Below are 14,834 nucleotides of genomic sequence, written 5' to 3'. Positions count from 1 at the left end.
AATATATGTGGGTCCCAGCAGCATAAAGACCTGTTTATATGTGCACCCCTTGTCCCATAGCCCATGATTATGTTTATGAATGTCCTTTGTGATGATCTGCCCATGTGTTTTGCCTTCTATTTGAGTGTGGTAGCTGGTCTCCTTTACAGATAGTTACTGTATCTATAAATGATACACTGCAGCACTCATATTTCTGTCTGCAGCACCTTTGGGGGTTGTACATACTGTAACAGTTGGTATTCATTTATATTTCAATCTGGCCAGCAGTGAGATCTGTTTGGGATAGCTTTATGGCTATGTTCACACTGTCAGTCCAAATCTGATTATTTGTGTATCTGATTGGAATCTGATCTAAAACTATTTGGAGGGGGGCTTGAGCCTTTGATCGCAAAAGTGAAAGTGCCCTTTGTGGTCGCACCACGGTGCCCCCGCGTTCCTCCCCCGGAACACGATTTCTACCAAGGGAGACCCACAACACAACCCCACTCCCCGGATCACGCTTTCTCCCAAGACATCCACCCAACCCACAATGTGTCCGTGTCCTTGCCATTTCAGTTAGTCTAAACCTCACACAGTCTGATTCAGTCTTTTAATCAATTCTAATATGTTTTTCTCACAGGATTCAGAGAACATAAAAGTTACGACTTCTGCAGGCACAGTCACTTGTAAAGCCGTCATTGTTGCGTGTCCTACTCACTTGGCAGGTTAGTACACGTATACACACAAGTCTATGTGAATCACAAGGTTCATACCAAACAGTCTGTCGCACTGACCCTAAAACAGCCGTCAATCACATGCCCCCTGTAGTCTACTTCCTCCTGGACTACCGCCATCCTGGCTGCAAGTTTGGCTGCCACATTTTGTTTAACAGCTAGTGCAGCGCAGTCTGTTGCGTGGAGTCTGGCGAGGACACTTTTAATGTGACAGATCTAAGGACAGCTCTGAATTACGCAGAGTGCCTGAACTGCCATCGCCCTGCTGGCTCTAAATCAGAATTCATGGATGGCAAGCTGACAGGTGACGGGAACTCTTAAAAACTGGAGACACTGTTGAGATTAGACAGCCGTCCAAAATGCATTCAGCGATTAAATAATGAAGGTAGCGTAGCTTGAAGTCAAGCCTCCGGCAATCTTCTCCTGTTGCAAACTGAAAACTTTTAATATTTGTACTGGGAATCAGACTGTTGAAGCATTGGACAAGTTGCATTGTTGAGTACACACACACACACACACACATAGGTGTGTGTCTGTACATATTACGTATGTAATATGTACAGACGTATGACACAGAAATTAAAGGAATAATTCACGCAAAAGTGCACCACCAATCTCTTAAAAGTTCCAAAAATTGAGGAGGATACTGTTAGGGAATAAACAAACAAAATCTTCAGTAGACTTAGAATGTAGTGGAATAAGTCATATGGTCTTTTTTGAGGTTGGCACTTATAATCACCATCCATTCTAATTGAATAGAAAAGCTGCTTAAAGGACTTATGTGTTTCATGAAAGAAATAATTTAATACTGGGAACTGCATGAGGGTGAGGACGACATAAATCTGTAATTTTTGGGCGAGCTGTTTCTTAAAGGCTTGTTTTTCAGAAAATGTCTTAAATTTCTCATTTACATTAGTGTTAGTTTTGTAATATGTTGTAAGATAAAATTTTAAATTGTAAAATTTTATTTATGATTAATAATAATAATAACAATACATTAATAAATATAATGTTATATATATATATATATATATATATATATATATATATATATATATATATATATATATATATATATATATATATATATATATATACAGTGTATATATATACAGTACAGTCCAAAAGTTTGGAACCACTAAGATTTTTAATGTTTTTAAAAGAAGTTTCGTCTGCTCACCAAGGCTACATTTATTTAATTAAAAATACAGTAAAAAACAGTAATATTGTGAAATATTATTACAATTTAAAATAACTGTGTACTATTTAAATATATTTGACAGTAATTAATTAAATTAAAAGTAATTTATTCCTGTGATGCAAAGCTGAATTTTCAACATCGTTACTCCAGTCTTCAGTGTCACATGATCCTTCAGAAATCATTCTAATATGCTGATTTGCTGCTCAATAAACATTTATGATTATTTTCAATGTTGAAAACAGTTGTGTACTTTTTTTCAGGATTCCTTGATGAATAGAAAGTTCAAAAGAACAGCATTTATCTGAAATACAAAGCTTCTGTAGCATTATACACTACCGTTCAAAAGTTTGGGGTCAGTAAGAATTTTTATTTTTATTTTTTTTGAAAAGAAATTAAAGAAATGAATACTTTTATTCAGCAAGGATGCATTAAACCAATCAAAAGTGGCAGTAAAGACATTTATAATGTTACAAAAGATTAGATTTCAGATAAACACTGTTCTTTTGAACTTTCTATTCATCAAATAATCCTGAAAAAAATATTGTACACAAATATTTTGTACAATTGTACACATTAAATGTTTCTTGAGCAGCAGATCAGCATATTAGAATGATTTCTGAAGGATCATGTGACACTGAAGACTGGAGTAACGATGCTGAAAATTCAGCTTTGATCACAGGAATAAATTACTTTGTGAAATATATTCAAATAGAAAACAGTTATTTTAAATTGTAATAATATTTCACAATATTACTGTTTTTTACTGTATTTTTAATTAAATAAATGAAGCCTTGGTGAGCAGACGAAACTTCTTTTAAAAACATTAAAAATCTTAGTGGTTCCAAACTTTTGGACTGTACTGTATATATATATATATATATATATATATATATATATATATATATATTTTGTTGTCTTGATTTGATTCTTTTTTTTTTTTTTTTTTTGCAGTGTACAAACTGATCCACTTGGAATGAAATACCTAGAAGTTTTGTAACACCTATAGACTCACTTACTCGAGTGTTAGTGTGTCCCTCTATGTGTGGTCTTGTCATCCGGGCTGAACAATGTTTTAACCTTCCATCCATCTATCTTTTATAATGAGTGAAGTCACTCCCCCACCACCTCCATTTCAATGATTAATGAACTGCTTGACTGATAGTACTTTATTGTGCTTCGGTTTGCCATGCCAGGTGATCAGACTTATGTTCTCCTGGCAGCACAGAAGAGCTTTGTCTCAATGTATATTTTCAATATTGAGTTTTTATATATTATTAAAGGATTAGTTCACTTTCAAATGAAAATTACCCCAAGCTTTATTCACCCTCAAGCCATCCCAGGTGTATATGTCTTTCTTCTCTCTGATGAACACAATCTGAGAAATATTAATAAATATCCTGACGCATCCGAGCTTTACAATGGCAGTAAGCATTACCAAATGAGTATGAGCTGAAGAAAGTATCTCCATACACATCCATCCATCATAAACATATTCCACACGGCTCAAGGGGGGTTAATAAAGGCCTTCTGAAGTGAAACGATGTGTTTGTGTAAAAATATATCCATATTTAACAAGTTATGAAGTAAAATATCTAGCTTCCGTATTCAAGTTACAAAGAAAGTGTAAAGTGGCATTGTGTCAGTTCCGTAAGTTGAATAGGGAAGGCGTAGGACAGTTTGAACTGCGAGAGCTTTCTTTGTAAGTAGAATACGGAAAGCGGTCTGGCGGATTTTTTTTTTTTTTTTTTACACAAATGCATCGTTTCACTTCAGAAGGAAAAAAGACTTTTCATCAGAAAAAAGAAAGTCATATACACCCAGGATGGCTTGAGGGTGAGTAAAGCTTGGAGTAATTTCATTTGAAAGCGAACTAATCCTTTAAGTATTTAAAGGAATAATTCAGCCAAAAATTAAATTTGTCAGTTTAGTACCATTTCAAACACATTTGTGACTTGGACCACAAAATCAGTCAGGGTAAAATTTATAAAAGGGTAAAAATTTTTAAATGTATTGATTTTTTTTTTTTTTTTTTTCTTCCATGTACTGATTCAGATGGGTTTTTGTAAGATATGGCTGTTATAGAAGGTCATGTTGTGCTGTGCTTACATGCATCATGTGTGATGTATATGTCTCTGAATTAATTATTTATTGATATAATTTTTATTTATTATAAAAACCCTATTTAAGTAGTTCACACATGAGTTTAGAAGTGACTTTATAATAAACTTCTAGACAAATCTAGATAAGTCTCTTACTCTTACCTGACACTGATATTAAAATAGGCAGCTCTATGTATTAATTTATAATATATTAAATAAAGTTATTTTTTTTTTGTCGGATATCATCCACATTGAAATTAAATGAAGCTCTGGTTGGTCAAAAACACATGAGGACAAGCATTTGAAGAATATAACATGATCCAAGATCTTCGCATTCGGTTGTGATTCGATTTCTCAAGAGGACCATAGAGTTAGCTGGAAAACAGTAGTTCATGAGTTCACCTGCCCATTCAGCCTTGACGGTTAATAGTAAAACAAACTTGGCTTGCTGTCTATGGAGGAGGTTTGGACCTGAAGCTCAGCTATTTGATTACATTTTAAAATATGAATAAAAAAGTTTTATGAATTCAATGTATTAGACATTCTTTTCCTACTATTGTAAAATAATAATAATAATAATAATAATAAATTACTAAATTAAAGTTTTATGAATTAAACTGATTAGACATGCTTTTTGATGAATCTAGAATCTAGAAAAATTCAAATGGAAAAAAAAATGGAATTTGCAAAAAAAATAATAATAATACTAAAATAAATAACACAACCCTATATATATATATATATATATATATATATATATATATATATATATTAGTGCATTTTATAAAATCTCAGCATACAGGTTTGGAAAGACATAAGGGTGAATAAACAATAATAGAATATTTATTTGGGGGTGAACTGTTTCTCTGATTTACAGATTTTTTATTTCCCTTGGATTTACAGTCATTGTTTTTAGATATTTCTTGACTTGAAAGTCACAGGTATTGGCTGTCATGAGTAAAGTCAGCGGGACAAATGTCTTCAAGCAATCGCTTTAAATCCACGTGTTAAAACCGTATAAGGCAATCCTGTATTTCTGTGACAGTCGGGGAGAGGACAGAATATGAAGTGTGGGTGTGCGTGGGCAACCATGAGAAACAAATGTGTGTGTATGTGTGTGTTTTCTGGATTTATTGTGCGTGGGTGCGTGTGTAGCTGTATAAAGCTATGAAGTATTCATGCTTTGCTGCACCAAGCCTACATTATGCCGGCGATTAGTCAGGTTGTGGGATGTATGTGCTTTTTGTCTTGGTATTTTGGTTGGCGTTCAGATGCTCAACCAGGTTTGGACGCATTCCTTCGGTGGGTTTGTGGCATGTCGAAGCATAACCGGGTGCAGCTGGTTGGTTGCTATATTTAACTCCCCAGTCTTCCTCCAAAACGCTGTACCTGACTAAGCTGGCATTGCAGCTGCATGCAATTTGAGCTGACTGGCAGAGAAAACGGTCCCCGGCCCGGCCTCCCATCGACTCCACTTTGATGAGAGAGCATCTCCAGTGACAGCGGGCTACAGCGGTGGCAAGCAACCTTACAGACACGTCATTCAGAGTTGTGCTTAGAGGCCTGTTTATGCTGGAAGAAGAAGAAAGAAGGAAAGCAATACATTAGCATCCGTTTGACTGCCGTGACCTATTTTTAAGGGTGGTTACACCGGAGTTTAAACAGATTTTTTTGTTTAAGAGTGCCGGATTGTTTCCAATTTCACAGCGCTTTCGGAATGCGTTCAAAAGCACAGGCTTTATGCCCAAACCTTTAATTACCAAATTGCTGGTATCACTTTTGAATTTACAGATGAATGGAGGCAGTGTGGGTATATGAATGGGAACAAGGTATACTGCAAATTTTGGCCATTGAATTTTCAGGTGAAAGTCGCATTTTATGACATTTTTTTTCGACTGGAAAAAGAACATTTGAACAGAAAATGATACTTTATTATACAATAACATAATCTTGTTGGAGAAAAAGCAGCGTTCACATGAAAAGATCCAAATTTAAAAATGTCTTGACATTGATTGACAGTTCTTTCCTGTGTTGACATATTTCCTATTAAAGTGTGTAGTTCAATTGGATGGAAATTTATATGCAATTTAAATACATGAATCATAATTTTAGGCAAAAATAAACAATTGCTAGGTGGTCACAGGCAATGTCCCTCACATTCTAGAGAGCATTTGTAAATATATAAAAAAAAAAAAAAAAAAAAAAAAATATATATATATATATATATATATATATATATATATATATATATATATATATATATATATATATATAATATATATATATTTTTTTAAATATATTTATTAAAATATTTAAAAACATTTTAAACTTGAGCCTAAATATTATAGTACTTATGGCAACTAAAGTACAGAAAAAGTGTAATAACTTACTGAAAAATATTATATCATCTTATATTATATTATTATAATTTGTTTAGTTATTCAAAGCAAGGGCTAACTGAAAATGAGTCAGCCCAGCCCAGCGTGTCCAGAACAAGTGATGCTTTTCTTTTTATTTTTCCTTCTTTTTTTTTTTAAGCACAGTATTCCCCAAGGCTCCAGGCAGGTGGGGAATCCTACAGAAATGCTGAGACCACCTGTGGCCCATTAGCCTGAGGTTATGCTATAACTGTCTGTTCCAGCACTCACAGCTACCTAGGTAACAGAGGTGACAGAGATGCCAAGGAGTGAGAGGGAATACAACAAAAAAAACCTGATGGCAAGAAAGAGAGCGACAGACTGACAGAAGTGTAGGAGGATCTAGATTGTGGGCTGTAAAATAGCCAGGGAATTCACTAAAGCTTGAACTGCAGCCACATAGAGTGTGCATAGTGTTGTTTATTTGCATTGTTTTAACACTTGGTTCATTAATTATGCAAATCAGGTAAAGACAAACACATCCATCCCTCCCTGATTGGCTCTTTTAAAATGATTTAATGATATATATATATATATATATATATATATATATATATATATATATATATATATATATATATATATATATATATATATATAAATATTATTATTTTTTAAGTTAAAACAAATATTATTGGAATATGTTTTACAAGATACTATTTCAGTCTTTCTGCTACAAAATTTTGTGTTTAATTCAATGTGTTACTGTCACGTAACATGGTACTTAGAAATTCACACAATGAGGAATAATTCTAGAAGGTAGACTTTAGTCATCAAACACTCAGGAACTAGGAAAAATGCAGGAGAAAACCACATTACAACAAACAAGAACCGACAGAGATTGAGGGAGAACACGGTAAATATACATGAGACAAACAAAGGACCTTAACAAGATAATTAACAAGACACAGGTGAGGAAATTGATTACTAATTACACCTACTGGGGAAAACTAGGTCACAGGGAAAATAACCAAGAACACAATGAAACACACTAGGAAAATAACAAAAACAAACTCAAACCGTGACTGTTACTTGCCATTTCTTTGTAATTATTTGTGATAAAGCAATTTATTACTAGCAATTTCTGAGTGAAAATTTTTTCAAAGTAAATCTCACAATTTTTTTCAAAAGTTGAAAAATTTGGTGTTTTTTAATAATTATTATGAATTTATCTATTATTATTTTTATTTAAAAAAAAAACTAAATAAGAAATATATTGTAATAACACATACTGTAAAATAAAAAAAAACCAAGTAATTTTATTTTACTGTAAAATTACTAATGTGTATTAATTTCTTCCTTTTCAAACAGTAATCCATCAAGCTTTTATTTTGAAAAGTTGCTGCTAATTTAAAATATGTGCTGCGGCTTTAGAGTGAAGCTCGGCACTGTTCATTTACATGCATGCAACTCATGATATTAGGCTTGTTTGAGATGAGCAAATTCTGCGCAGAACCGATCACCGGTGATCACCGCGAGATGCATGCCGGTTAGAAATGTGTCCGAGGGTGGGCCGCCTTGCTCTGATGTCATGCCGACGTGTGTCAAAAACCTCTCGCGAGGGCGAGGCGGCCTCATCGGATTCTACAGTCGAGCGCAGTTGCTCTCCACCGACTGCGCTGACCAAAAGCACGATGGGAAACGACTTGCTGACGACACAGCTTAAAGCTTATTGGTTTAAACAACCGTGATGTATAAATTATGTGTGAATATTCCTAAACTCGCTGACACTGCGATCTCTCTATGGGTTATGTGATTGTTGTCAGATTTATAAAAATATATAAAAACATGTCTATAATTAGTTAAAAAGTAAAAATGAGTGATACACACATCTTTTGAATGGAAATAAATAACAAGTACTTTGAGTGTATTGTTCATTATGTTTATTTTCATATGAAAGCAACAGAACTTAGATTACATACAGTTTATGAGCAAAAAAGCGCGAGTGTGAATCCCGCGATATCCGCCTTTGATCTCGTAGGTTCTGATCCACTACGAGAACAGAGAACTGTCCGTCTTGCCTGCACTTTTTTCACTCCTCCCCTAACTGCAGCCGCCTACTCTCGACTGAACTTCAGGCGAGGCTAGGCACATCTCAAACAAGCCTATTGTCACAGATCTTCCCTGTCCTGGACTACAACTCCCATCATCCTCCTCGTCTCTCACCTGCATGCACTTCCCAATCAGCACTCCATCACGGATTCCCCACACCTGGATCACCTCATCATCGTTGTTATGTTGAAGTCCGTGCCTGTGTCTCTCTATACCACACAACTGTAACAGAATAACTGATCAGGGGTCTCATTTATAAAACTTTGCGTAGATTTCATCCTAAAAGTGTACGTACGCGCAAAAGCTAGATTTTGCGTACGCACAAAAAAAATCAGATTTATAAAACCATGCGTACGCCAGAACCTGCGCACAAATCCTTTTATAAATCCCAGTCAGCGGAAGATTGTGCGTACGTGCATCTCCACCGTGTCTCCTCCCCGAAATCACCATATATGGAGATTTTGACGCCTAGTTTTACTATGCATAACCTCATCTGCATATCATTTCCATACATATTCCCATCCACGTGACACCACGCCATCAAAGGTACAAGACAATGTAAAATATTAGATATGGATTATAAATGCCATTTGTGCCACACATTATATTGATAAAGATCATCCAATATCCTCTTTATGTTTTAGAATAAATATATCAAAATATCGATAAAAACAAAATTATATAAAATACTTAAGATAAAGGTTTTAGAATAGAGTTGATTCATTCATTTCCACTGGCCAAATAGTATTTTAATAGTTTTAAACAATTCAAATCAAATTTATACAGTTTTGCTGATAAGGTGAACACATCTTTTAGGAAGTTTATAGGCTATTTTTAGTGGAAACAGATAGGCCTACTTATTTATTGCAGTCGTCTGTCTCGGCGCGTCACTGACAAAGTATTTTTTAAAAAAGAAAACATGCAAATCTTACCGTTTTCCTCATATTATATCCTTCAAATGGTAATTGTTTGAAGATCCTTCACACGACATCAACACCTTATTATTGGACCTATTCAAACTAGACAACGGACCGTTCGACCAGCAGTGTCTTCCATAATATCCAAGTTAAGTGTGCATTGATCATCGTTCTCGCTAAAATTTTTTGTCATACCATCTGCAGTTTAGTTTAAAGAGGAATTATTGTGCTCCCAGCACTCCTCGCTGTCATTAAAACAGCGTGTCACAGGAAAAGTGATCGAAAGTAGCACATCTACTATCTGAATTCATATCACTTTTGTTTAACTTCTGCGTAATGTAATTTCAGTGCTTATCGGCAATAGTGAAGTGTAATATTAATGTAAATGTTTATCAAATGAAAACGTGTTTCCACGCGAGTTTAAATAATTCTTTTATTTATTTAAACTGTTATTGTGGACATGAACTGTATTTATGATTATGACTCAGAATGAGGATTTAAAGTGGTTTTCCTTCATCTGCCGTCAGTCCCTCAGCTCACCATCAGTGTCGCCAAACTGCTCTGTCTCCAAAATGTTCGTACGCACGGCTCAAAGTTTGCTTAAAGGTGCGCACATTCTCCCGTCAAGTTTATTTTTATAGATCACAACCTTTGCGTGGGAACTGGCATACGCACGCTTTATAAATGAGACCCCAGAACAGTGAGGACTTCAACAGAAGAAAACAGGAATTTTCCTCGTTCCAGTGCCCCCAACGCACCGCAGACATCGGCTCTCGGTGGAGGACCGCCTCTGGACAGCCAGACAGGACGGCTGCCCTCTGGAGAAATATGTGGAGGAATTTGCAGAGCTATCTTTTAAGGTAAGCTGGCCAGATGCTATTTTGAATTCCTGCTTTCTGAGGGGTCTGGACGAGGATACGATTCGCTATTGTGAGCCTGAATGCCTCTATTCCTTAGTCGAATCCATTAATCTGGTTCTATTCCTTAATGGTTCCGAGTTTGAAATTGAAGAGGTTCATAGGCGATCGTATTCACCTCGTCCAGCTCCCTCAGAAGCGACGGTGGCCTGGCCAGCTCACCAGCCACAAATTTCCTCCACCTATCGCTCCAGTGGGTGTGCACCAGAGCTCCAACCAGAGGTCACGCCCAAACTGTCCAAAAGAAGGGCCACAAAGAGGTCCAGACGGTCCAAAAGGCCTGTCCTCGCCGAGCAGTGGACACAGTGGGGCTGTTAATTGAATATGAGGGCATGTCATGGAACCCGTATCTAGACCCCTCTCCATATGCCCGTGGGTGTGGAACTCCTGGGCGGGGTCTCGGTGTCCTCATGGCCCGCTGCAGCTCCACAGCCATCTTGGCCGGCTATAGCTCCTGATCCGCCATGGTTGCCCACGGCCTCTGACCCGCCATGGAGACCTCTGCATCTGCCTGCACCCCACTCACTCAAGGTTAGGTCTCCAGAGCGCCCCCCAACCCCCCCCCCATACCACACAACTGTAACTCGTTATAATTAAATCGCAGTCTTCGCGATTTGACAATCGCACTAAGCCATAGTGCCATATTGATTTTTATTTGGATATATCATGCAACCCTAGTAGATGCCCATTGTACACTCATCTCCATTATTTTGATTGCAATTTGATGAATTTCCACTTCCATAATCAATATAAAATGTACACAAACATCTCTTCATTTCTTCCAAAGTTGTGCATCCCTTTGTCTCCCTGTTTGGCTGCCAGATTGGTGGTGTTGCAGTTTCCTAACATCTAGCAAATTGAAGCAAGCAGACAGTTGCTGTCTCTTATAAGCACACCGTTATGATGGACTGCCAGGCACAGAGCGATTGCTCTCAATCAATGAGAGCGACTCCACACCTCAGTCACTGCGGCTAAATTAGATCTGTTTCCCCCATCTGCCATCACAGCCCTTACGAGAGACAGATTCATGTGGGTTGACGTGGAATTGGCGGTCACATGTAAACAATTGCAGAAATAAATCATGATTAAGAAAAGATATGTTGGATATGTGTTATGTGGGTTGTTTTTTTCAATAACATGTTGGAAAGTCCTCTGGGAGAGAGTTAGTATAGTGGAAATGTGCTAATCAGAGCCTCTTGCTCAATTAGCAACCCGTCCGTGAAACATAATGTAATCAAAATATCTTATTCTGATTGCCGTTGCTAAACACAATTACAACGTAGCTCTGCTCTGCATCGCTTATACTGTTTGATTTTTCATTATCAGGACAGAGACGTTTATTAACATTAGCTTCAATTAAAATGCTTTTCTGCATAGTGCTGGATCCACTTTAATGAGATGTTGGGTGATTTTTACAGATGGACTTTTCCCAACAGTATCCGAGCTCCCTTTTATGTCCTTTTTGTTATAATAACCCTGGTGTTTTGTGATTGCTTTGCATTTTTGGCTTTTTAGATCACATTCAGTGTTTACCACAGGTTTTTGTGAGACTATGAGGGGTGGGCCGCGGTCCCTCTAGGGGTTCTGTTCTGGGGGATGTACATTTTAAAGTTGAAGGGGTCATGAACTGCGTTGTTTTATTGTTTTACATTTCCTTGGGTGCACTTATAATGTTAGTATACTTTTTACATCCAAAATTGTCATAATTTAAAAATAAAAAGCAGTTTTCCTACCCCCGGTTTTAGCCGCTCTGTTTTAAGGGGCATGTCTGCTGTGAGACTTCAGTGTAAAACCCACTGCTGTGATTGGCTAACATCTTTCCATTTGAAATAGCTAAGTATTACCCTCTCTTTTAGCATGTTTTCACTTTTACAGCTCTCAAGGTTAACTAATCGTGAAAAGTGTTGCATTACAATTCAGATCTATGGCATTATATTTAGATCACAGCATGAAAGGTTGCAGTGATGAACACTGTAGCCGATCACAGACATGTTGAGTGCATGAAAGCAGTGATCTCGTCATTGCAACTCAATTTCTGTACACTGACAAATGCTTTCATTTACACTAACAGTGCAAACGCGATATAACTAAGAGATTTCGTTTGAATAAAACGGGTTGACAGCTTCAGTGCGCGCTGCTCCAACAATTGCAAAGGGTGCTTTCTTTGATCGCTTTCTTTATATAATTTAATCACCGTTAAATAACAGATTATTTTCATCCTACTAAGAGAAACAACGCAAGTTCACGTTTAGTCACGGGTTTGATTTACTGACACACAGACAAAGAACATCTGACTGTACATGAATCATTACATATCAGATCAGGCATTAGAATTGACACAGTTACTTACATGTTGCATTACTGTCGCGTCCAGGCACTGCACAATATTTTGTAATCCTCAACGGCATATTTATTGCTTGGCAGCTCAATCCGGTTTAGTACCACATAGGGCTATGTTACTTAGGCTACCTATTCTATTGCATGTCATGTGCGGATCGGTGGGCAGGGCTAAACAGACAGTGATGAAGTAGGCGTTGATCTTCTTCTGATCTTCTTTGAAAAACAGTCTTTTGCTGGGTCTGGTGTCAATAAAAGCTTTTATTGGACTAACAAAGATGTTTTCAGTTCTGAAACTTACAGGATATTCTTATAGTATGATGACCTCTTATATGTCAAAAGCTGAAGGAAAATTTGATTTCTCAGTTCATCACCCCTTAAAATTCATAAATTCATCTGGTGCACTTTGAGAGTTCAAAATTAAGAGCTCTATCCCCTGTTCAGTGTGCAAATTGAACAATGATAAAAAGTGTGCATTGTCTTGTACCTGAACTTTAATGGAGACTCAACCCTCTTTTTAGTTGTGATATATTGGGCCCTATCATACACCTGGTGCAATGCGACACCAGGTGCGACGCAAGTGTTTTTTGCTAGTTTCAGCCCAACGAAGTTATCATTTTCACGTCCTGCGCCACGTTGTTTAAATAGCAAATGCATTTGCACCCATTTGTGCGCCCGTGGGCGTGCTGGTCTGAAAACAAGGTGTGTTCAGGCGCATTGTTGGCGTGTTGCTATTTTGAGGCAACTGAAATAGACTGCGCCATTGACCAACTGAAACCTGGTCTAAAGTCAATGGCGCAATCTTTATTTTTTTGTTATTTAAAGACTGCGTCAGTAATGTGCACCTATAGGCACGCGTACACTTTGCTTATTACACACAAAGGGATGTGCAGCAGCACACAAACATGCCAAATATTAAAAATAAAATGATCACAGTGTAAAAGATTATTATTGTGTGCATAAAGATAAAAATGCTTTGGTGGAATCCGGCTTGTCCTGGAGATGGTCTGCTCACACGCTTTAACCTCGCGCATGAGCAGATCCATTTCCTCGCTGGAGAAGTGTTCAGTTTTTTTTTGTTTGTTTGTTTGCAAATTCCGCCATGTAAATAGCGAATTTGCCATTGTGTGAGTGCAACTGGCTTTTAAAGGGAATGGGAGATGAGACTCTGATTGGTTTATTGCACGTTACGCCCAAAACACACCTATTACTCATTCAGAGAATAGGGACAACCTTTTTAGACCAAGGCGCCGGGCGCACCGACCATTTTTCCCATCATTAAACTTGCAAAAGTGGATTCGGACACGCCCTAAGTGCACTCGTGCCGTGCGCTTTAGACCATGTGCTTAGATTGTTAAAAAGGGGCCCATTGTCTGTCTACATTACATTCACACTGGTGTTTTAGGAAGCCAAACAATTAGAATATAATAATAAATATAATTTTATATTATTATAATTTCTGTGACAGCCACTTATTGTAAAACAAATGCACTGTAAAATAAATTAATATTTCATAAGTATCATATTTTACTTCATGCTACAGTAGGGGAAATTGCAATACTTTACTGTCCTAATTTCTACACTTGCAAGAGATAAACCCTTGAGTTTTTATTTTGACAGAAACTGCTGCTTTTATTTTGGTGGAAAATTACAATTTCTGTAAAAACAGGTTTACAAACGTGTCTCATTACAAATTAAATGCTTACAAGTGAAATGCTATAGTGAAACGCTGTTATCATCTTCCCACAAAAATGGGATTATGCAAATGTGAAAATAATGCGTAACTGGTGCCCGCTACATTCCCAAATGCACGTTAAACTCACATCACATGCAGAGATGTAGTTCACTGCAGTCATTCACTGTGAACTGAGCTGTTTTGAGATGCGTAACACACCGGTTCACGAGCTGATCGCATGAACAAAGTGCTCACTTGAAATGCCTCGAGAACAGACCTACTTAATTACAGACCTATTTAAAATCTATTTAATTAAATTGCAGTCTTTTGTGATTTGATAAGGGCACAAAGCCATATTGCGCTTTTGATTTTAGTTTGATTGACAGATACTTTGCCAAAGCGATGGCACAAAACAATGTTAGAGACCTTGTATGTTATTATGAGAAGTTTTAAAGTATTTTGGTTCATTATGAAAATGCAGCAGTACAGATTACACCAGGGGTTCC

At 36.9% G+C, this 14,834-nt stretch overlaps 1 protein-coding gene across 1 annotated transcript in view; it reads left to right on the top strand.

The window, feature by feature from the left end:
- Window positions 1–14,834, top strand: part of si:ch211-127i16.2 (probable flavin-containing monoamine oxidase A) — a 59,325-nt gene that overhangs the window by 11,573 nt on the left and 32,918 nt on the right. Inside the window, exon 7 of the mRNA XM_048176336.1 lies at window positions 620–704. Within this exon, the coding sequence (XP_048032293.1) occupies window positions 620–704 (85 nt within the window). The remainder of the gene's footprint in view (window positions 1–619; window positions 705–14,834) is intronic.

Source organism: Megalobrama amblycephala, linkage group LG2 (genome assembly GCF_018812025.1).
Source record: "Megalobrama amblycephala isolate DHTTF-2021 linkage group LG2, ASM1881202v1, whole genome shotgun sequence".
Classification (NCBI taxonomy): domain Eukaryota; kingdom Metazoa; phylum Chordata; class Actinopteri; order Cypriniformes; family Xenocyprididae; genus Megalobrama; species Megalobrama amblycephala.
Note: the sequence above shows the minus strand (reverse complement) of the source record. Positions and strands in the feature narration are given on the sequence as shown.